Source organism: Rhopalosiphum padi, chromosome 2 (assembly GCF_020882245.1).
Source record: "Rhopalosiphum padi isolate XX-2018 chromosome 2, ASM2088224v1, whole genome shotgun sequence".
Taxonomy (NCBI): domain Eukaryota; kingdom Metazoa; phylum Arthropoda; class Insecta; order Hemiptera; family Aphididae; genus Rhopalosiphum; species Rhopalosiphum padi.
The window spans coordinates 80,160,561-80,182,260 of NC_083598.1; the positions used below are offsets into that span (position 1 = coordinate 80,160,561).

The window sequence follows — 21,700 nt, forward strand, 5'->3', positions numbered from 1 at the left end:
AATCAATTGATTCAACTAAATATTTACACAATTTTAACAGTGTATGTAAATATAATACATACTAGCCATATGCCAATGTGGAACATTAAACTTTATCAATGTGTTAATTATTAATAGGTATCACTAATGACATTACTCATCAATTTAAAGTATTTTATATGTCTTAAAGGTATTCTCAGGCATGATATTAGCAAATATTGAAAGTAGGCTATGTATTTGTAGTAAACGGGTAAAACTTTAAGCACTTGATTTATTAATAAACTTCTTCTATTATCAAATAATTTAATTTATATATTCTTTATAATATGTCTATATATTTTTTCATTAAATTATTTGATAATGCTAATTTAGTAATTTCCCAATTTAGTATTAGTTTTAAAATATTTAATATGATTCAGTGTAATTATATAGATACCTGAAAACATAAATGAAACCAAATTAAACCACTTATATCAAACATTCAAAATAAAATGTATTAAACAACGTTCTCAAAGGGGAGGTTAGGGTCCAAAAATTCAATTGAAATTTGATCGTTAAAAAATATTTATACCATTAAAATTAAATTTAGTCTAATAAATAATAATAGAAATTTAAAATTATATTGAAATGATTACATAAGTAACTAGTTTTACAAAACTTAAAAAATAAATAGTAGATCCTAGATAATATTCTTATCTAAATGTTATGTTATGCATTAGTAAGTTGATCACAATACACACAGGTATCTTTATAATATATTTTTTTTAAATATACAATATCATATATCATGGATATACACGAAAAAAACAGCTACCTAAAAGTAACTCTTTATAAAATGTTTAAATTGGATAGATTTTTGTTTTTTTAACAATACAATCTAAACATTAGTCTTAACATAAAATAAAAAAATACATAACCACAAAAATATGATTATTTAGATTAATATTTAAAGTTTACATTGTCATATGATCAGTATTCATTATTCGACAATAATTAGTAATTAATAATAAATTAACCATCTAGTCCAATAAAATATTGTATTCAGTAAATTAATGAATCTTTATTAAATTGTATATTATTGTATACAATATATATTATTTATTTTAATTAATATAATAATAAATAATACATTGTACTTATATTATGTTTGATATATGTATGGTGTAAAATAAAAATATCAACTCCAGGTTTCAGTTTGATAAAATCCTTTAGTTTCCATCATATCTATAGTATTTAAATGTTTGTTTTTTGTAAGTATATTTATAAATACATTTTTAACTGCAGTTGGCATGTCTTTTGCATTTCCAGCAACAAATACATAACATTCTTTACTAGAAAGTAATTTAAATAATTCTGCTTCATTTTGTTCTAAAATGTGCTGTACATAACTGCAAAAACAAATAAATGTATTTATTTGATAATATAAAAATAAAAAAATATTTGAAAAATTACATTTTATGATCTTGATCTCTTGAAAATGCAGTATACAATGACAGTTTTTCATCTGACACTAATTTTTCCCAATCATTAACACAATGGAAATCACCCAATCTATTTCTAGCACCAAAATATAAATGTAACGTTTTTGCATCGCCACATTTCTTAGCTACTGCTTCATGCACAAAACTTCGAAACGGTGCTACACCAGTACCAGGTCCAATCATTATAACATTACATGACTAAAAATAAAAAATTTAGAAATAACAAGATATTACTTAATTTTTTCTAAAGTATATATTATAAAATAATTTATATTTTATTAGTTAAATATTTACTTGACTATATGGAAACTGAAAAGTTCCTTTCTGAATCCAAACTGGGATTTTATCACCAATGTTCAAACTAGCAAGCCATGTAGAACACAAGCCAATTCGTTTAGCCAGCAATTTTGTCTTATATTTAACAACAGCAACAAGTAAATGTATTTCATTTATATGTACCTAAAAGAAAAACAATTAGTAAATAATTAAAACTAAATAATTTTATAAAATGTATATTTAAAATCAACTAAATATTATAATAAATTGAACCATGGTTTTAGAATATAAAGGAATGCAACTAATAGTTTAATTACAAATTATATTGTTGTCTACTGTATGTCTGTATTATATATAGTATATTTTAATATGTATGTTTTCTTTTGGAATGGAGCATAATCTGTATTTTTAAATAAAACAAAACTATTTCATAGTAAAAATAATATCAGGAAGCATATAGTTGAGTTGATCATAAATTCAATCTTATTTATATTTAAGTTTATCATAATGCTATGTATTTACTAATTTATTAGTAAATAAAAACTCACAGATGGTGCTGATGCAATTGAAAAGGCTCTTGGGCGTATTGGAGAAAAAATTTCAAAAAGGTATTCTAAAGTTAAATTAGCTGTTGCATGAGGAAAATCAGCCAATACTTCTAGGATAGTTCTTCTTGGGCGATTACAATAACTATATAGTTCTTCTTGTCCTTCAGGGGTGGTGAATTCCTTCAGCTTTTCTTTTTCTAATTCACTGTCCGTGAAGTATGACAACAATTGAAATGTATACCTATTTGGTATAATCTACATAATTGTATTTATCATCAAAAATATATAAATCATAAGAACTGAATAATATTTACATTTAAATCCCAATAGTATTTAGCACATTGATATAACGTAAATTGTTTGCTCAAATTATAAGGTATAGGCATATCATCACTGCATTGTGTTATATTCAGTATTGTGGCAGGATTTAGTTTTATATTCTTGTTATCATTAAGCAATTGAAAAAACCTGTTCACCGATGTTTCGAAGTTAACTGGACGAACCATTAAAACATCTCCAGGCGAATAGTTAATGCTGTTTTCTGAATACTCAAATTTTAACAGTCGTACATCCTAAAAAAATGATTAAATAAATTTAATAATTATTATTTGTTTTTGTTGAAAAATTAATTATAATTAGTAAGCCTGTGTTGAGAAGAGTGATACATATTGATTTACCTAAATATATAATTTTGGTCAGATATCAATTAAGATGTACTGTAAAACTACAATTGATTATAAATTTAATAGTATTTATAATCAATGGTACTATACTACTATATAGAATAAATAAGTAGTAAGCTACAGCCTAAAAGGCTGACACCAGAAAACACGAATAATTTAGTTTGAACTTTAAACTTTAAATAACTATTATAATTTATAAAGTATCAATAAAAATCAAGTAAATATATTATAATTGTCACATTGATATTTTATAATAAGGGTTAATATTTATGGTAGTGTTTCTCATTCAGCGTGTTGGCGATAAATTCAAATGTGTTATAAAGTATAATATATAAATGACACAAAATGTATAAAAATGTTGAAATAATTAACAAAAATTAATAGGTATTTGATATAATTTCTATGATGATAAAAAATAAGTTATCTGTATCAACATTTATCATTATTTTTATGTTTTATTTTTTAATTTTACACTACCAACTAAAATTAAATATTACGCATTTACTCTAATTTTTTATTGTGTTTAGTAAAATATAAAATATGTTAATAGTGTGTTGCAATAATACAAAGGTTGAGAAACACTAATCTATAGGGCTACTCATATATTTAAAAAGGCACAAATAATATTTTTAAATAAAAATAATTTACGATTATGACAAAATGTATCTTAATTTATAGAAATATTCAAAAATCAATTATTTTTAATTAAAATGTCAAATACTCCCAATAAATATTATTTTCAAGTATACTACTTATTTTTATGTATAATGCATAAAAAACAAATTACTTGAAAATGATTCTCAGCTGTTGTTTTTGTGTTTGATAAACAAGTGACTATTGTTGAATTTGGTTTTAACTGGTCGTTATTGGGCAACTTGTCATTTGTATGGATAGAAGTATTTGAATTTAAACATTGTACATTCCACCTAAATATAATTGTTTGTTAGTTGCAAACGTTGAAAGTTTAAAATATGCTATTGACTCATTTTATAATTTACTTTGGTGGTGGTAATGAATTGCGGTCAATAGGTGTTAATCCATCTGTAAGCGGATGTTTTTCAATTAATACATTCCACAAATTATCTATCCATGGATCAATAACAGCAAATGCTCCAATATCATGTTGGTCATCAGCTAACCCAATATCACATAATGGTCTTCCTCCTAATTGTAAAAGCCTTCTATATAGTTTTTTAGCAACATGATTGAATTTTATATATGAGCTATCTCCCAAACCCAAAACAGCAAACCTACAGTATTTGTAAAATGATAATCAATAAAATATAATAGTAAATTGTTTATAAAGTAATACTTTTATTTAACACATTAACTGCACCCAAACGCCAGTGGCCAGTTGGTATTTTATATACAATATACATTACAGTAGGCCAAAATAATATTCTCTTAAGAGGATGCTGACACAGGCACTGTATTGTGATAAGTCAGGTCATGATCCATTTCTGATGTTCATGGTTTAAATGTTATGTTATTATGTTAAATCCCAACACAAGTTAATTTACGGTCTTTTTATAAAGTTGGTTGTGATTTTGAAGTTCTGCCAAGCTAACAAAAAACACTTGATATAAGCGGTAAAAGAATATGGAGCAGCACTTGGACTTCTGGATGGTGATTAAAATACAGCGTCAGACGGTGTAGGTATTTGTATTATAATTTTAAAGCTAGTTACAATAATTTAAAATTAAAAAAAAAAAATTTTAAAATTTTCATAACTTGTTTCATAATTAAAATATCTATGAAATTTAAAAAATAATAAGCCTACGAGATGCCTTCTTGGCGTTGGGAAAGTGGCGCGCCCATCGCCCAGCACACCAAAAAGTGTGCTGCAATAGCCCCACGCTGACTTTAATTAGTTGGTGTGGTCTGGCCCTCCAGGTTGGGGGTTGAGCGTAGGGCTGACAACCCTACCTCATAAAAAAAATAGATGTTAAGAATCAACAACATAATAAGCCTCGGAACAAAGATTTAACGGACATCAACATTGGAACCTGGAACGTGCGATCTCTGTATAGGGCTGGAGCTTTGACAACATCCCTATCGTGTCTTGAGCGATATGAGATGGATATAACTGCGATTCAAGAAGTGAGATGGACAAACTCAGGTACCTTGAAATCTCAAGGAAATACAATATTATACAGTGGTGGAGATAAACATGAACACGGAGTAGGTTTCGTAATAAGTGATAACGTTGCGACAAATATAGTGAGGTTCCAACCAATAAGCGATCGGATATGCTACATAGAACTCAAATGTAAATGGTACAACATGTTCCTAATAAACTGTTATGCACCGACAGAAGATAAGAGTGACGACATAAAAAACAAATTTTATGAAGACTTAGACCTGGTGTGTGACACCCTACCGATTGATAAACCGAAAATAATACTAGGGGACTTCAATGCGAAGATTGGAAAAGAAAACATATACAAACCTACAATTGGATCCGAAAGCCTTCACGAAATTACGAACGACAATGGAAACAAACTAATCACTTTTGCCACAGCCAAAAATATGATAATAAGTAACACGTACTTCCCTCATAAGAATATACACAAACAAACATGGATCTCCCCATGTGGGTTAGTAAGAAATCAAATAGATCACATGTTAGTGGACAACCGGATAAAATCATGTGTCAAAGATATAAGAAGTATGCGAGGGAGTAGTGCAATGTCGGACCATTTCCTTGTGAAAGCGAAAATCAAACTCAGAATATCAACAAAATGGAAAATAAAGAATAAGCACAAAGAAAAAATTAATAAGGATATACTGAAGACAATAACAGCTAAAGTGTACCAAGAAAAAATATCGATAGAATTACGAGACATACAAGAAATGGTGAACCTGAATGAAGCCTGGGGAAAGGTAGAGCAAGCAATCAAAATAACAGCAAAGGAAGTACTTGGATATGTATCAAAAAAGACAAAGAAAAGATGGTTTAACGAGGAATGTAAAGCAGCTCAAGAGGAAAAAGACAAAGCAAGAACAAAAGTTTTGCAGAACCCTAGTGAAGACAATAAAAGGCTACTAGCACAAAAACAAAAGGATGCAAAAAAGGTCATCAGAAGGAATAAGAGATTATGGGAAAAAGAACGGATACACACCATAGAAAACAACAGGAATAACAACTCCAGAATATTTTTCGAAAAAGTAAATGAAGTTAAACGTGGATATCAAACTAGGCCAACAGCTATGAAGAAGCATGATGGATCCTTACTAACAGAGAGTAAAGAAATTGCGTGTGAATTTAAAGATATGTTCGAAAAATTGCTAAACCAACCAAATGAAAATAACACAATAATTCAATACTCTACTGTAGAACAGCAGCTTGAAAAACCATCAGAAGACGAAGTGAAGATGGGACTAGATATGCTAAAAACGGGAAAGCACCGGGAGATGATGAAATAGTAGCTGAATGCCTAAAAAAGGGAGGCCAAGGTTTACTGAACCAGCTACACAAACTTATGAACACAATCTGGGAACAAGAGGAGATACCCGAAGCATGGCGTATATCCATCATATGCCCTATACACAAAAAAGGAGACATCATGGAGTGTGAAAACTATAGAGGGATCTCACTACTCAATACTTCATATAAACTATTGTCCAACATACTACTGACTAGAATTAACCCATATATCAAGGAAATAATTGGAGAATACCAAGCTGGTTTTATGCTAGGAAAATCAACAACAGATCAAATACACATCGTAAAACAAGTTGTTGAAAAGAGTCACGAATACAATAAAGACACATATTTGCTATTTGTTGACTTCAAAGCAGCGTATGACTCAATCAACAGAGACAAACTATGGGAAGTCATGGAATCGTTAGGAATACCAGCCAAGTTAACCAGATTAATAAAATCGTGTACATATAACTCAAAAAGTAAAATTAGTTTTGGAGGAGAATTATCAGAGGAGTTTCAGGTAACGACTGGCCTTAGACAAGGTGACGCTTTATCACCTGCACTGTTCAACATCGCCCTAGAATCAGTTATGAGGACAGTTATATCCCAATCTAAGGGCATAGAAATAAAAGACAATCGACATCTAACGGCAGTCGCTTACGCGGATGATATAGTACTATTAGCCGAAACAGTTGACGACCTAAAGTACACAACAGATATATTGCTGAAGGAGGGGAAAAAAATTGGCCTGAAAATTAATGAGACAAAGACAAAATACATGATAGTATCTAGACAAAACCACAGATCGGATTCCTTGAAAGTAAATGAGTACACATTTGAAAGGGTAGGAAATTTTAAATACTTAGGTGCAGATATTAATGAGGATGCTAATAGCCACGAAGAAGTGAAAAGACGGCTCATTGCAGCAAACAGATGCTACTATGGACTATTACCATTGTTCAAATCAAAACTATTATCAAGGAAATCCAAAGTAACATTATATAAAGTTCTAGTCAGACCAATAGCTTTGTATGCAAGCAGTACTTGGGCGACGACAAAGTCAGATGAAAAAAAGTTAGAAGTATTTGAGAGAAAGATATTGAGAAAGATATTTGGCCCAAACAAAAACAGTGAAGGAGAATATGAAATACGTAGCAATAAAAATTTAGAGGAATTATATAACGAACCCAATATTACTGGGATCTTGAAAAGCGCACGAATAGGATGGGCTGGGCATGTATGGAGATCAAAAGGACTAATCGGACAAATAACCGCATGGAAACCAAACGCAAAGAGGCCCAGAGGACGTCCTAGACAGAGATGGGTTGATAGAATAAAAGAAGACCTAAAGATGTTGGGAGTAAGGAATGCTGAAGAAACGGCACAAAACAGAGAAGAATGGAGACAGTATGTTGTTGCGGCAATGGACCTAAAAGGCCTGTAAAAAGCCAAAGAAGAAGAAGAAGAAGACGAGATGCCTTAGAAAATAATCTTATTTTTAAGTTTTATAATGGGTAAATTTATTTTAATTTTAAAAATAATAAGAGTAAAATCGAATATTGTGAACAAAAAATTGTCATGCACATTTACAAAACAAAGAAAACAAACGTGTGTGGCATCCTCTAAAGTTCTTAGATCTATAATGTTATTATGTCATTAAAAATAAGTAATTCATTTTCTTAAAACATAAGATATATTAAGTAAGAAACAACTTTATTCTAAAAATTTGTATTTTTATACACCTAAAATATTTACTCTTGAATTAAATATAATATGAATCATAATCATCTTACTGCCGAATAGTAAGTAAATACTTTTATGGAATCATAAAAATATATGTGAAATCACAAAAATTCCTATCTCTATATATTATCAGTAAATTAGCCCTTATTTGATATACATTGCTTGCTTACTGAAATTCAATTTCTAACTATATAAACTCATTAGGTACTATTTTAAAATACATAAAATTAACATGATCATTAGGACTGCAGTATACCTTAAAAACAGGAGTGCATTTAACGTGTTAACTTTAATCTTCAGTAACGGGAAAGTTTACTTACTCAACATTAGTTAAAGAATTAGAAGGTAAATTTTTTCTTAATAGGAATTTCCAAGTAGTTTTCATATTATCTGGTTGATCACCTTGTCCAGTAGTTGAACAAACAAAAATGATTTTTTTTTCAAAAATTAATTTATCAATGGGATAGTCATCAATTGCAATAACAGGTCCACTATAATGCAACCTAAACACAAAATAAAATATATAATTAAATTTTAAAACATATATTATTTTGATAGATGGATATCAAAAGTACAAATAAAGTAAGAATATAGTTCGTTTTATTAATTTATTTTCTATATTAATTTAATTATTAAAGGCTTATTTTTTTTTTCTGAATTATTTGAATTAGTATAAAGTTTAGATACCATTTTGATTCTCTCCAGATCCTTTCAGCAACTTCCTGGGCACATCCAGTTTGACTACCATACAATATGAGAATTCGACGACCGTTGTCCATTATGTGTAATTTTTATAGTCACAATACTGCGTCTTTTTCTTACTGCGAAATCACTGAACTATTTAAGTATCGAATAGTACTATAGTATAAATGTAAAATAGTCAAAAATTATGTACCTACTAACTACCGAACTAAAGTCAAAATAAATGTTAAATATTGACTACGTTCACAGATTCATGGTACATGCCTTATAAATGTTTAATGTTTTCATACTTTCCTGTAAGTATAACAGTAATTGTACAGTATTATTATTCTGTGATAATACAAATCTTATCTACAGCTGTTACCCTCTAAAGGGCTGTACATACGGTACAATTACAGCGGACACCAATATGATGATTATTAAAATCCGTGATTTCATTGGACGCAGCGATCACCGATTCTTTTTCTTTGATACTGCGAACTATAAATCCTAGGTCCGAAGGTGTACGTTTTTTACTCTTCGAAATTGTAGAAATAAATTTTTTTGTGTAAACTGTAAGTAATTGACTTTATCAAAATGTCAATTCTTAAAAATGGAATGAAACTACTGATGAACAGAGTAAGTACGATAATACGTAAATTATAATAGGTAGTAATGGTAATGTATATTTATATTTTTGTTTTGTACTGTAACTTATTCGTAGTACTTTTCCAACACATATTATTATATGAAGTATTATATTTTATTAATGTATGTATATTTGTTGTACAGTCAGCTCAAAATGCATTGGGAAATAAATGTCTCCACACTCCGTCATCATTGGTACAATTAATCCCTTATATTTGAATAACTACAGCTTTTATTAAATCATTTTGCACTCATTTCTAGGATGCCGCTAAAACTGTTGGTATCAAGTCACCGATTGCTAGGGCATTTGCTTCTGGTGAACCAAATGAAGTAAATAAATAAATTGTTTATCTGTATTTTGTTTTTTTACATAAATTATTTATTTTACAGGATAAGTTTTCTAACATCCCAGCTGAACGAATTACATGCACATTAATTCCTGGTGATGGAGTCTATCCTGAATTGATGAATTCTGTTCAAACTGTACTGAAAGCAATTGGAGCCCCTATTGATTTTGAAACCATATTATTTTCAGAAGTACAACATTCTAGCAGTGCTCAAGTTGAAGACGTTATCAAATCAATCAATCGCAATAGAATTTGTTTGATGGTAATTAATATGTTGTCATTTTTGTTTTGATTGTTTTTTTTTTTAAATAGTCAATGTTATACAAGTTAAATTTATTATATAGGGTGCATTAATGAGTCCTGATGTTAGTTATTCTGGAGAACTTCAAAATTTACATATGAAACTCAGGAAAGGTTTAGATTTATATTCTAATGTTGTTCATGTAGTTTCGTGGCCAGGAGTTGCTTCTAGACATAAAAATATAGACATGGTAATTATTCGTGAACTTACGGAAGGAGAATATTCAGCCCTTGAACATGAATCAGTTGATGTAAGTAATACATTTTTTGTTCATTTATTATTTATATATTAAATATTTTATTATTTCTAGGGTGTAGTTGAGTGTTTAAAAATTGTTACTGCTTCAAAATCTCAAAGAATAGCAAAATTTGCTTTTGATTATGCCATTAGAAATAATCGTGAACGTGTTACATGTGTTCATAAAGCTAACATAATGAAACTTGGAGATGGTTTGTTTTTAAAAAGTTGTTCAGAGGTGAGTTGATAACCAATTAAGTGTAAAAATTATTTAAATACTAAAAAGTAAAAAATAATACATTTTTTAAATTAAGTATTGTTTAGTTAACTGTGTTTTCTTGTTTTAAGATCAAACGACTATATCCCAGTGTCAACTTTGAAGCTATGATTGTTGATAACTGTACTATGCAGATGGTATCCAATCCTCAACAGTTTGATATTCTAGTCATGCCCAATTTATATGGAAACATATTAGATAACTTGGCGGCTGGTTTAGTTGGTGGAGCAGGTGTTGTTGCTAGCTCATCTTTCAGTCCTGAATGTGCTGTGTTTGAACCAGTAAATATCATGTTTAATTAGTAAATGCATTTTTATTAACTTTTAATAATGCTCTTAGGGTGCAAGACACGTATTCCAAACTGCTGTTGGTAAAAATATTGCTAATCCGACCGCAATGCTGATGTGTGCATCTAAGATGTTAAGACATGTTAATCTACAACATTATAGTGAATCTATACGAACTGCCATTAGAGAAGTACTTGCTGCTGGAAAAGTGAGTAACGTTAAATACTCTATTCGTAGTTTTAATTTAAAATGCAATTATTGTATTAATTATATAAATTTTAATTTTAATCACATTTTAATTAAAAGTTTAAAAACAATTTTAACAATTTTTAGGTAAGAACGAGAGATTTAGGTGGTTCAAGCAGTACTCATGAATTTACTGATGCAGTTATAAAAGCTATTGTTTAAATTATTATTATTACCTTATTTTTGCGAGTTCAACATTAAATTTTCTTGTAATAATAATTTGATTTCTCATTTTAGCTTAATTTGATCAGTTATACACAGTATTATTGATATAGATTACATACTTTAAAAAATGTATTGTAAATCTAGATAACAATTTTATCGAAAACTTAAATACTTCCTTTAATGTTGTAATTTCATTAACTATTATTTATTAAAGTTAATATTTAAAAACATATTTATATAAAATGTTGTAATTAGACTAACGCATATTAAAATACTATTTGAAATGTTTTTTATGAACCATTAAAAGTACCTACATTTAAAAGTTACACTACAATTTTGTGTTTTTAATACTTTTAAGACAATTTTATAAAATATATTTTAGATATATGAAAAATTTCAGTTAATAATTGTACTTAAAATAATATTAAATTATTATATTATTGTATTGAAACCTAATTGCTTAACTTTAAGAATACTGAATAGTTTCATTTAAATAAATAAATAATAAATCACAATTTATTACACTGTAATTATTAGTTTTAGTTAATCTGTTTTTATTATAAGAATTGATCAGCAAAATACCAATTATACTTTATTATCATAAATTATTTAACATATTGTTATAATGTATACAGAATGATGTATTTTAGTATTAAATAAAATCTTATTTAACTATCACTTTTAAATGTTTTCATTATTTAATTACTATTATAGGTCTTTGAAAATGAATAAGTACACTACAGATTCTATACCTCTTCTCCACAAAAAAATAAAATATAAGTTAAATAAATTGTTTATATTTTTGGATAATTTACAATACTTTAGCTAGTTTTAATAAATGTTTTTAAAGGTTGTCTTATGTTATTTTTGAGACAATTTTTTATAATTATATTGGTCGAATAATTATTTTAGATAGTTTCATTACAAAAATGTAATCATACAGTGAAAATGATAATATTAATATATAGTGAACATTGCAAGTATCTAAGGTAATTTGTTTAGACTGTTTAGAGTTAAACTAAAAATAACAAAATCAATTTTGTCAAATATTGGAGTGACGTAAAAATTCTTATTTATCTAAATTATAAAAAAAGGTGCAGCAACTTTTAATTTCGACCTAAAAGTTCTAAATCCAATTTTCTATCCAAAACCACCCTCAAAGTTGATAATTAAGGCAATTTAAGGACTACTTTTGTGTACATATACACTAAAAAACATACATAATTGTAAAATCAATATTTTGATTACACCGCTCAGAATCTAAAAAACTTAAAATTCATAATATTACATTGGACTATTGAAATAGGGTAATATCAAAAATTAGGGTTCTTACGGTTCTAGATAAAATTCTCCTCCAAATGTTTATAATATGTGTAAGGTGTTTTTACTGTTAACAATAAACCCCATCCAGTAGAGTAATCTGTATTACTAGAAATACGAAAGCTTAAAAATACACAATCACGTTCCAAATTTATTTTTATTTATTAGTAGTCGTCAGTCGACACGTATTTTGTATAATATTATACAAAACATCTTAAATTTTTATCGAAGAATTTGTTGCTTACCCTATTAATTTTAAATTAAATCTAAATTTTGTTGAAAAACCTATTAATAGTTTATTGTTTCAACGCTTTCAACTGGGGTTAAACTAAAACAAAAGTATTCATACGTCTTTGCACTTTGGTACAATGTTTTGTAATTTATTGAGAAAAATACAATGTTTATATCATTGACCTATTATAATAAATTATTATAGGTCAATGGTATATTAACAATTAAAATTATAAACATATATTTGAAAATTATTCATTCCAAAACTATTCCTTGGATTGAGTAACCCAAACCCAAGGCGGCAAGGCACCTCATTAAAGATTGACCCTGTTTTTTTTTTTTATTACGTACATTTATTATATACCTACTCTGCACAATGTTATCAATGATTTTTTTTTTTTTTGCAATAACTAGTGAATAGTGATAACATTTAAGATAATATTAAACAAATTCAAAAACATAACATTTTGGCAATGCATTTTAATTTTTTTGCAAAAAATATCAATTAGCAAATATTTTTATTAACCTTTTACAGTTTATATTCCTTCTGTTCCTGTTTAAATAATGATTGACACGAAACTAACAATTCGATAGATACTAAGTAGTTTTACAAGTCACACAACAATGCCTCACATGCAACACATTGATGAATTGATCAGAGAATACTTTTTATTTCGAGGATTTACAAACGCATTAAAATGGTTTGATTTCGATGTGAAATTTGATAAAGATAAAGGATTTCGAGTAAGTGATACACCGATGTATTTGTGTATACACCAATTTTTATATTTGTCAATAGTAATTAATAATTATTAATTATGCTGCTCATAAGATAATGTATTTAGTATAATGATACATCAATACATCATAAGCATTCTAAAGATGTTATTCTATCTTAAACATTAATAATTAAAACAATTATTAATTTTTTTTAAGGTGGATAAACTAGTTGAACAAATATTGCAGTTAGTATATTCCTATGATTTGTCTACAATTAAAGAACTCTGGACACATTTTGAAAATAAATTATTTTCGAAACTAGATCAAGACATATCTTATGGTTTGTATTTTTTTCAACTTTTATTGAGATTTTTAATAAGAATATCTTTGTTTTCAGCTGTAAAAAAGTTGGAAAATAGTTTGCTCAAATTTTACCTTATTCATGCATTAACTAATAACCGTTCAGACAAAGTAAACGAGTTCCTTACAAAAATGACCAACGATCTACAGTTACAAAGTGAATGGAAAGATTGGTTTAGTGAGTTAATTTTTTTTATTTAGTTATGTAATTAATGATTTTAAAATAATGATTTATATTGTATATGTTAGTGTTGCCATACTTGAAAAATATTGAAGATAATCCATTGTTTGCTATTTACTTCACCAAGCAGTGGCAAGATTCATTTTTTATCTCTTTACATAATTTTCTCTCCATTGTCTATCAAGTAAGTAAATACACTACTCAGTATATTATTTATGTAAGAAAAAACTATCGCTATAATGTATTAACTTTTTGAATAATTACATTGAATATATTGTATAATGCAGTAGATAATGTCAAATTGAATATTCTATTAATTTATTGATTCACTTAAATTCTTCTTGTTTACTATAGTGCTATCCTAATTAAAAAAATGTATAATATTTTTATTGTTCAATGAATATTTAGTATATTATATGAACTACTTGTATTGTTTAATTTATTTGTTTATACTTAATTGTAAATTTTAAAATTTTGAATTACTAAATTTAGAACGCTGGATTAGAACTTTATTGTATTATTACTTAAAATCAACCAATTTATTATTTATCCAAAAATAACAAATAATTAATTTTTTTTTTATTTAGATAATTCCTCGGCCTAGTTTATGTAATTATGAAGATGATGCAAACAAAATTCGCAGACTTCAAGATGAAATTGATACCCTTAAACAAAAACTTACTGATGGAGTTACTCAACCTAAATACAACACAGTCAGTGGATCACTTCATACTCAACCGCTAGATATAATTGATGATTTCTACACAGTGTCTCAGTAATAAAATATTAAAATTTTATTACACTTGGTTAGTTATATTATATATTAAAATACTATTCTTTTCTAGGGAAACATTGAAGAATACTAATACTGATACATCCATGAAATCTTTGAGATCTCTTATCAGAACTATCGGTGGATTGCCTACAAGCCCAATTCTTGGTAAACAAGTAAACATGAAGCGTATATCTCAACCAATTCCTACTGCTACTGCTACTGCTACTATTTCTACTGGTGATTGAATTAAAGCATATTAAGTTAACAATCTAGATGTTACATTAATTATAAATTAATTTTAGATATGAGTTATAAGAAACACGTAGGAACTAATTCAAAACTCAGTACAAGCTTATCAACATCTCCCTCATCTTACATAATGATTAAGCCTGGAAATACTAGGTGAGGATATTTATTTGTGAACAGTCATTTGGATAATAATCAATTTTAAATATAATACTTATATTTGATCAAATCTTGAAAACCATGATTAATATGTTTTTTAAAAGTAATTATAAAAATTGAATTATTTATTATGCAGTGAAAGTAGCCGTAGAACTGTATCAAAGCGATCAATATCTTTAGAACGTGATTCTACTAGAAGTAGAGGTCCTCGGGATGCCAGCTTAGATAATTTAGACAAAAGACAACACAAAGTCCCACCATTCCTTTTGCTTAGCCAGGTAAGTTAAAATTTAAAAAAAATAATATTTTTAGTTATATTATGTACATATTAAACAGTTTTTTTATTATTGACAGGAATCTTTTAATGAACATAAAACAAAGATTACTCAATGTTGGTTTAACATGTCTGGTTCACTTATATCTAGCACAGATGCTGATGGTTTTTTGAAGATTTGGTCAGCTGCCCCATCACCAAAGTAATTCAACTTATTCAATATATTATCCAATTTTAATATAATAATCTTAATTATATTAATTTATAGAGTAATCGGATCAACTAACTTGAAAAAAGTTGTATACAGCTTGGATTGGTTCAAAACTAATGATCGTTATACATTGCTAGGGTGTGACGATTGTTCAATAATTTTATACGATGCTAAAGAAATGAAAAGCTCTTGGGAACTAAATCCATTTAAACAATCGACAAATTTGAAAATACAATGTGTTAAATGTGGTCCTTCAGATTCTACATTTGTTTGTTCACTTATTTCTAAAGACAACAATAAATTACTTTTATATGACGTCAAAACCAAAAAAATTGAAGTACGGCCTTGTGTATTCAATATTTTTATTCATTATTTTGAGATATATTTATGATAAGTATGGTCTAATGACTATTTCTATAGAGACAACTTATACTGGGAAACGATGATGTAGCTGTTACATGTTGTGCCTATAATCATAATGGTCAATTGTTGTATGCGGGATGTGCCGATGGATCAGTACGTACAGTTGATCTCAGACATAGCGAAATTGTTGATCGTTGGACCCCACATACCGATCGTTTGATGCGTCTTCAATTATCACCTGATCATAATGATTGTTACACATTAGGAGCTGATAACAAAGTAATTTATATTTGTAATATTAACATTACTTTATTATTACAATAAATTGTATTTTGCCCTTTAGATTTGTCGCACTAGTATGAATGGTAATAAGCAGTCATGTGTATGGGAAGTGAATATTAAGAAAGACAATCCACTCCAGCCCAATGCATTTATGAGTCAAGCATTTACATTAGATCAGTCTGGTGGTTATATGCTACTATGCCATAGTCAAAATAATGGCGGAAATATATATAAAGTAATAATATACTTACATTTTACATAACATATTGAAACATTTTTAATTTCTTTCTAGTCTTTCAGCTATATAATGTGTTTTTGTGTGATTGTGTATATAATATTTTAGGAAAGTCAGTGTATAATGTTACTTATAATTGTAATTTATTTAATAGATAACAAGTACTGGATTAAATGTTGTCTTGTCTCTGAAAGAGCATCAAAGCATTCCGGTTGTTTGTGACTGGTCATCTCTAAATCAATGCGGTACTTGTGTAACTGGTTCAGATGATGGAACCTTATGTATATCTACACTTCTGACTCCATAATTAAAATTTGGACGCGTGCATTATTATCATTATAATATTTATGATGTAAAAACTATCTCAATATAATTTATTATAAAATTATTTATATACATAAGAAATAATTTTAAATTTGTATTTATTCATAAGCAATATTTACATGTAATTAATCTTTGAACAATTAAAATATAATATCAATAACCATATTTTTCATTTAGACTAGTTCGTCCATCTCCAGTTTGATCAGCTGGTGGTTTCCAAATCATGTTTCCAAAATCTTCCAATTTGTCTTTCTCCAAAGTTTTAGCTATTATCTAAATATATAAAAGTATGATTAATAATAGATTAAATATTTTAATGGTTATAACTTATAAGCGACCAAATTATTAAGCAGGCCAAATTTGTCCACCATCAGAACACAGTAAAAATAGTGAAATTTATTTTTTTTGCTTTCAAATTACCAACCAATGACAATATTTAAAACAATTGTGATATTCTGGTGATATACTAATAAGCTATTTGTTATATTCTTATTTGTGCGCTATCATTTGTTTAATTAACTAATGGGCAATAACTATTAAAAATTAACTTTATCAGTATGCTGTAAGCCCATAATTTAAAATAATAATAATTTATATATAAATTTAGAATATCCCTTGCCATTTTCTCAGAATCAACATTGAGAATTTGAACATTAATTATTATTATTATTATTATTTCATATTTAATATTAATTATCAACAAAATGTGACTAATTATAACAGACTTGTGTTTTTTCTGCATAATAAAAATATCCATCTACTTGTATGAATAAATATTTTCTTGGAGAGCAAAAAAATATTTAAAATAAAGGAAATTCCTATATCCCCTCTTGGTAAAAAAAATATGTCAGCAAATTTTTGTGAATATTTTGATAACAAAGCATAACATATTTTAAATTTAGAAATTAATAACATTTTTAAGTAATTAAATCTTACATACTTTTTTATCTTTTTTCTCTAACTGTTTTTGTCTCTTCTCTGCTTCTTTCAATTCTTTCAACACTTTTTCTAAAAAAAAGGATTATCAAATATATTTTACTAGAGACTGAAAAGTGTGTAAACAATTTATATAGTTAATACATAGAGAAAAATACCATTCTATCTGAATACTAATTACACAGGAGAATGTTCATAAATATGATGAAATTCATTCATTTCTATTTACAAATTATTACAATTCTTTAACATGATTATGAGTAGGGCCCAGATTTCAATGCAAAGTACATATTTTTTGGATTGATCTACACAATGCTTTCTAAGTACATAACTCATTTCATGTAATGAGGGTTTTAAAGCTACAAATTGTATTCTGCATTTTTTTGCATATTTCGACGTTTTTTCATTTTTAGCATTATTGGGTCATTTTATTGGTTTTTAATGTATATTTGATCAATATACAATAAAATTTAGCCTATTCAAAATATTATCTAAAAATTAATTATTTTCTTGATATTTAAGTAGGTTTATTGGGTTTTTCCGTACATGCATTTTGTACAATATTATTAATGTTGAAAGCAATGCTCAAAATTTAGTAAGTACAATAGGCTTACTTATAATTTTAATTTTACATACATTTTAATATATATTTTGGTATGTTTAGAATGAATAATATTTCTCCAAAACGGCCAAAATATGTGTCAACATAAAGTCATCATTATTCATTTCAAATTTCCAGTTTTTTTGTTTTAATAAAATAATAAATAATAATTATAGCTTATTAATAAATTACAAATTAAATTTTAAAAAAATAAGCGGCATTTTAAGGTCATTTTTGGCTATTTTTTAGAGCATATTTGTATGGTTTTAAGTGCATTTAAATCCAGGCCCTAATTATGAGTATTTATGACTGGTTATTATTTTTTAATTCAATAATAATACCTTCTGCTTCATTTAAGTCACTTTTTTCTTTATTTATGCCTTCTACTTTTTCTTTATTAATGACTTCTACTTTTTCTTTATTAATGACTTCTACTTTTTCTTCAACATTGGGTTTTATTTTTGTATCAATTTTTTTTACTTCTTTTGGTATTGTTGAAGTTATAGGCGATGGACCATTATTAAGTTTTGGATTTACTTTAACCGCTTCTTCTACTTTGGGTGTATATTCTATCTGAGGTTTTGTTAGTTCTGGTAAAGTAGTTGGTCGTACAATATTAATAATTTTTCTTAATTTCTCTTCTTCTATTTGTAGTTCGGTAATTTTAATCTGTAAGTACACAAAAAACAAAATAAAATATAAATTATTAAACAACAAATAACTATGAATACTGTACTTTCAATCTTTTGATCTCAATTTTATCAACAGTTTTATAATTTCTGAGATCAGACATATAAGACTCTAAAGAGTCTTCGTCATTAGTTTCACCATACTCTTTAGTAACATTTTTATTTAATCTGTTTAATTTATTTTTGTTGTGTTTAAGATCAGCAATTAGAAGTTTATGTTTCTCCATCTAAAAAAAAGTAGTAATACAATCTAAATTAAATATTAATTTTATAATATCACAATTGTCAACTTAAATTCATTTAATTATACAATTTACTTACCAATGTTTCATAAGTATCGACGGTTTCAGCAGTTTTACCAAATTTTTTCATTCTTTTTTTGCGCTTTGCATCAATATCTCCTGTACGATCTAAGAAATTATCATCATCGCTGTCGTAAAAGTCTTCCTCTTCCCAATTTTTTTCTTTGCGCTTTCTACTTTCTATAATACAAAAAGGTAGTTGTAAAATTAAAAAAATATATATTTTTAAAGCAAATATATTTACCATGTGTAGATTGTCTTAAAAGTCCATACATATCTAAAATTTTACATGCTTCCAATGCACAATGTGCAATTGCTTCTTTTTTTTTACCACTTATTGTAGCTTCAGCAATTTGTGGCCTTCCTGTAATGTTTGCTATTGGTAATCTAAAATAGATTTATTACAAAATATTTAAAAAAAAAAATTATTATTAATATTATTACTTACTCTATACGACATGTAAATGTTCCAAATCCTTTTTCTGATACATCATACTCCAATTCTTGCCCTTCTCGTTCAAACCAACCTTTCAATGTTTTTTTAGGATCATCCAAATATAATTGCTCATTTTCTTTAGGAGCAAAAGGATTTTCTTTGGTATCTTCTTCTTCATTTGCATCTTCTCCTAAAATATAAATAAAATATTACATTAAAATAGGTAATTAGATCATTCTAATTTCAAGATTTTTAACCTAAGTAAAATAAAAATAAAAACTAGAACAAAGTAATAAAAATAATAATTGTTGATGAAAAATTATTTATATTTTGTATAATGAAAACGTGTAACCTTTGAAAGAAAAAAATATGTTTCATTTATAACCAAATGGAATAATCAATATATTTATAATATACAAACCCATTCCCCAATCAACACCCTGTTCCATTTTTTTTCTCTCTTCTTCTTCCCTTTTTAGTCTTTGCAACTCTTGTTCTCTTTCTCTTTGTTCAAGTTCTGCTTGTCGTTTAGCTTTTAATTCAGTAACAGTTAATTCAGATTCTTTTTCTTCGTCGTCTGTGGGGCCTTGCAACAAATACATTCTAGTACTACCACCAAAACTAATCAAATGACCGACCTAAAAATAACATAATTGAAAATAAATATATATTGTATAATAAACAGTTAATCTGTATAGTATTAATAAACATAACATATGTATAAATACATTTTAAAACTTACATGAACTTTTACATAAGTTTTAGGCTTAATTCTTAAACGATTTAAGAATGTTCCATGTGTACTGTCCAAGTCATATAAATAAAATCCTCTATTTTCATCGCTGGTAGAAAAAGTTGAACGATACTGTAGGACTGCATGAAAACGTGAGATTGTTGGATGTGCCATTGTGACATGGCAATTATTTAAACGTCCAAAGCAATGAAATGATCGGCTTTCTAGTTGTATTGTACTTAACATTACACCAGATTTTAACTCCTAAATTAAAACTAAATATTAAACAACAATAAAAGTTTTAAATAAAATCCTAAATGCTAAACTATCAATTTTCAAACCTCTAAAAAATATTTATCTCCAGGTTTTCCACCCCATGATGGTTCTTCATACGGAATAGGAATTTGAGAAGTTGCCTTGGGTACTTTTTTTGGTTGTTCTATTTTTTGTTCAACACTAACTTGAGTATTTATCGCCACATTTGTTGTCGAAGCCACATCACTGTCGTTGCTTATGTTGTCCTCACATATTACTGGTTTTTTGGTGCCAGGTCTGGGACCAAATAATTTTGGCACTTTGAACACAGGTCCTTCTTTTTCGTTGTCCATGGTACTACACAAGTTTACTTGAGGTATATGTGTGTTAGTCTGAGGAGTTATGTTTATTAAAACGTAAATAGCGTATAAAAAAATCTAATAGCTACTGGTTACAAATATATATGATTCTTCAGTTAATGAGATCCACAAATCAAACAGAATGAGTTAAAGAGAGCAATGAATGGATGATTATTATGGAATATGAATTAAGATATATCAACACTATTAACTATTATTCAGCATTAAGTATTTAATATTTCAATTCATGTAGTGTACTGTGTAGTAAACTGAACGTTTTCGAATATTTTTATTATCTATTATTATCAGTTTTCATGAATCAACAATACTGTGTAAGATTTAGATATTATGCTTAAACCATGGTCACGGACTATATGATATA

At 27.3% G+C, this 21,700-nt stretch overlaps 4 protein-coding genes across 6 annotated transcripts; 2 read left to right on the forward strand and 2 right to left on the reverse strand.

The window, feature by feature from the left end:
- Positions 1-716: 716 nt before the first annotated feature.
- LOC132920663 (NADPH-dependent diflavin oxidoreductase 1) lies at positions 717-9,166 on the reverse strand. Of its 3 annotated transcripts, XM_060983221.1 has the most exons (10): positions 9,033-9,166; positions 8,825-8,958; positions 8,458-8,640; positions 3,966-4,217; positions 3,755-3,893; positions 2,599-2,856; positions 2,285-2,539; positions 1,755-1,919; positions 1,432-1,658; positions 717-1,367 (listed from the first exon to the last, which is right to left on the reverse strand). In XM_060983221.1, exons 2-10 carry the CDS (start codon positions 8,914-8,916, stop codon positions 1,157-1,159), a joined length of 1,782 nt encoding a protein of 593 aa, XP_060839204.1. In that variant the 5' UTR covers positions 8,917-8,958; positions 9,033-9,166; the 3' UTR covers positions 717-1,156. The 3 variants fall into 3 exon arrangements, with proteins under 3 accessions (XP_060839204.1, XP_060839203.1, XP_060839206.1); XM_060983220.1 differs by having other exon boundaries at positions 8,825-9,152; XM_060983223.1 differs by lacking the exons at positions 8,825-8,958; positions 9,033-9,166 and having other exon boundaries at positions 3,966-4,131; positions 8,458-8,589.
- Positions 9,167-9,267: 101 nt separating this feature from the next.
- Positions 9,268-12,004, forward strand: LOC132920664 (isocitrate dehydrogenase [NAD] subunit beta, mitochondrial-like). Its single transcript, XM_060983224.1, has 9 exons — positions 9,268-9,457; positions 9,611-9,661; positions 9,728-9,796; positions 9,857-10,075; positions 10,158-10,364; positions 10,425-10,589; positions 10,700-10,909; positions 10,968-11,123; positions 11,249-12,004. Exons 1-9 carry the CDS (start codon positions 9,416-9,418, stop codon positions 11,321-11,323), a joined length of 1,194 nt encoding a protein of 397 aa, XP_060839207.1. The 5' UTR covers positions 9,268-9,415; the 3' UTR covers positions 11,324-12,004.
- A 1,302-nt stretch (positions 12,005-13,306) lies between these two features.
- Positions 13,307-17,172, forward strand: LOC132923108 (WD repeat-containing protein 91). Its single transcript, XM_060986931.1, has 13 exons — positions 13,307-13,621; positions 13,814-13,937; positions 13,995-14,135; positions 14,207-14,322; positions 14,726-14,913; positions 14,984-15,150; positions 15,216-15,315; positions 15,455-15,596; positions 15,673-15,794; positions 15,861-16,140; positions 16,224-16,445; positions 16,510-16,683; positions 16,838-17,172. The coding sequence occupies exons 1-13, from the start codon at positions 13,502-13,504 to the stop codon at positions 16,988-16,990; spliced, it is 2,049 nt and encodes a 682-aa protein (XP_060842914.1). The 5' UTR covers positions 13,307-13,501; the 3' UTR covers positions 16,991-17,172.
- Positions 17,089-21,609, reverse strand: LOC132923109 (kanadaptin). The gene is made up of 10 exons (XM_060986933.1): positions 21,046-21,609; positions 20,714-20,968; positions 20,393-20,609; positions 19,984-20,161; positions 19,780-19,922; positions 19,555-19,715; positions 19,281-19,460; positions 18,886-19,213; positions 17,948-18,015; positions 17,089-17,280 (listed from the first exon to the last, which is right to left on the reverse strand). Exons 1-10 carry the CDS (start codon positions 21,310-21,312, stop codon positions 17,161-17,163), a joined length of 1,917 nt encoding a protein of 638 aa, XP_060842916.1. The 5' UTR covers positions 21,313-21,609; the 3' UTR covers positions 17,089-17,160.
- Positions 21,610-21,700: the final 91 nt, after the last annotated feature.

Bases quoted from the DNA above. Each gene is read 5' to 3' on its own strand.
- LOC132920663 (XM_060983221.1), bottom strand. From the start codon at position 8,916: ATGGACAACGGTCGTCGAATTCTCATATTGTATGGTAGTCAAACTGGA. The intron at 4,218-8,457 runs GTAAGTAAACTT...CAAATACTGTAG, and splicing joins AATTCTTTAACTAATGTTGA to GTTTGCTGTTTTGGGTTTGG. The intron at 1,368-1,431 runs GTAATTTTTCAA...TTGTTTTTGCAG, and splicing joins AGAGATCAAGATCATAAAAT to TTATGTACAGCACATTTTAG.
- LOC132920664 (XM_060983224.1), top strand. From the start codon at position 9,416: ATGTCAATTCTTAAAAATGGAATGAAACTACTGATGAACAGA. The intron at 9,662-9,727 runs GTACAATTAATC...ACTCATTTCTAG, and splicing joins TCCACACTCCGTCATCATTG to GATGCCGCTAAAACTGTTGG. The intron at 10,076-10,157 runs GTAATTAATATG...TTTATTATATAG, and splicing joins GCAATAGAATTTGTTTGATG to GGTGCATTAATGAGTCCTGA.
- LOC132923108 (XM_060986931.1), top strand. From the start codon at position 13,502: ATGCCTCACATGCAACACATTGATGAATTGATCAGAGAATACTTTTTA. The intron at 15,316-15,454 runs GTGAGGATATTT...TTTATTATGCAG, and splicing joins ATTAAGCCTGGAAATACTAG to TGAAAGTAGCCGTAGAACTG. The intron at 16,446-16,509 runs GTAATTTATATT...TTTGCCCTTTAG, and splicing joins CATTAGGAGCTGATAACAAA to ATTTGTCGCACTAGTATGAA.
- LOC132923109 (XM_060986933.1), bottom strand. From the start codon at position 21,312: ATGGACAACGAAAAAGAAGGACCTGTGTTCAAAGTGCCAAAATTATTT. The intron at 20,610-20,713 runs GTAAGTTTTAAA...TGTTATTTTTAG, and splicing joins AAACTTATGTAAAAGTTCAT to GTCGGTCATTTGATTAGTTT. The intron at 20,162-20,392 runs GTTTGTATATTA...TTTATATTTTAG, and splicing joins GGGTGTTGATTGGGGAATGG to GAGAAGATGCAAATGAAGAA.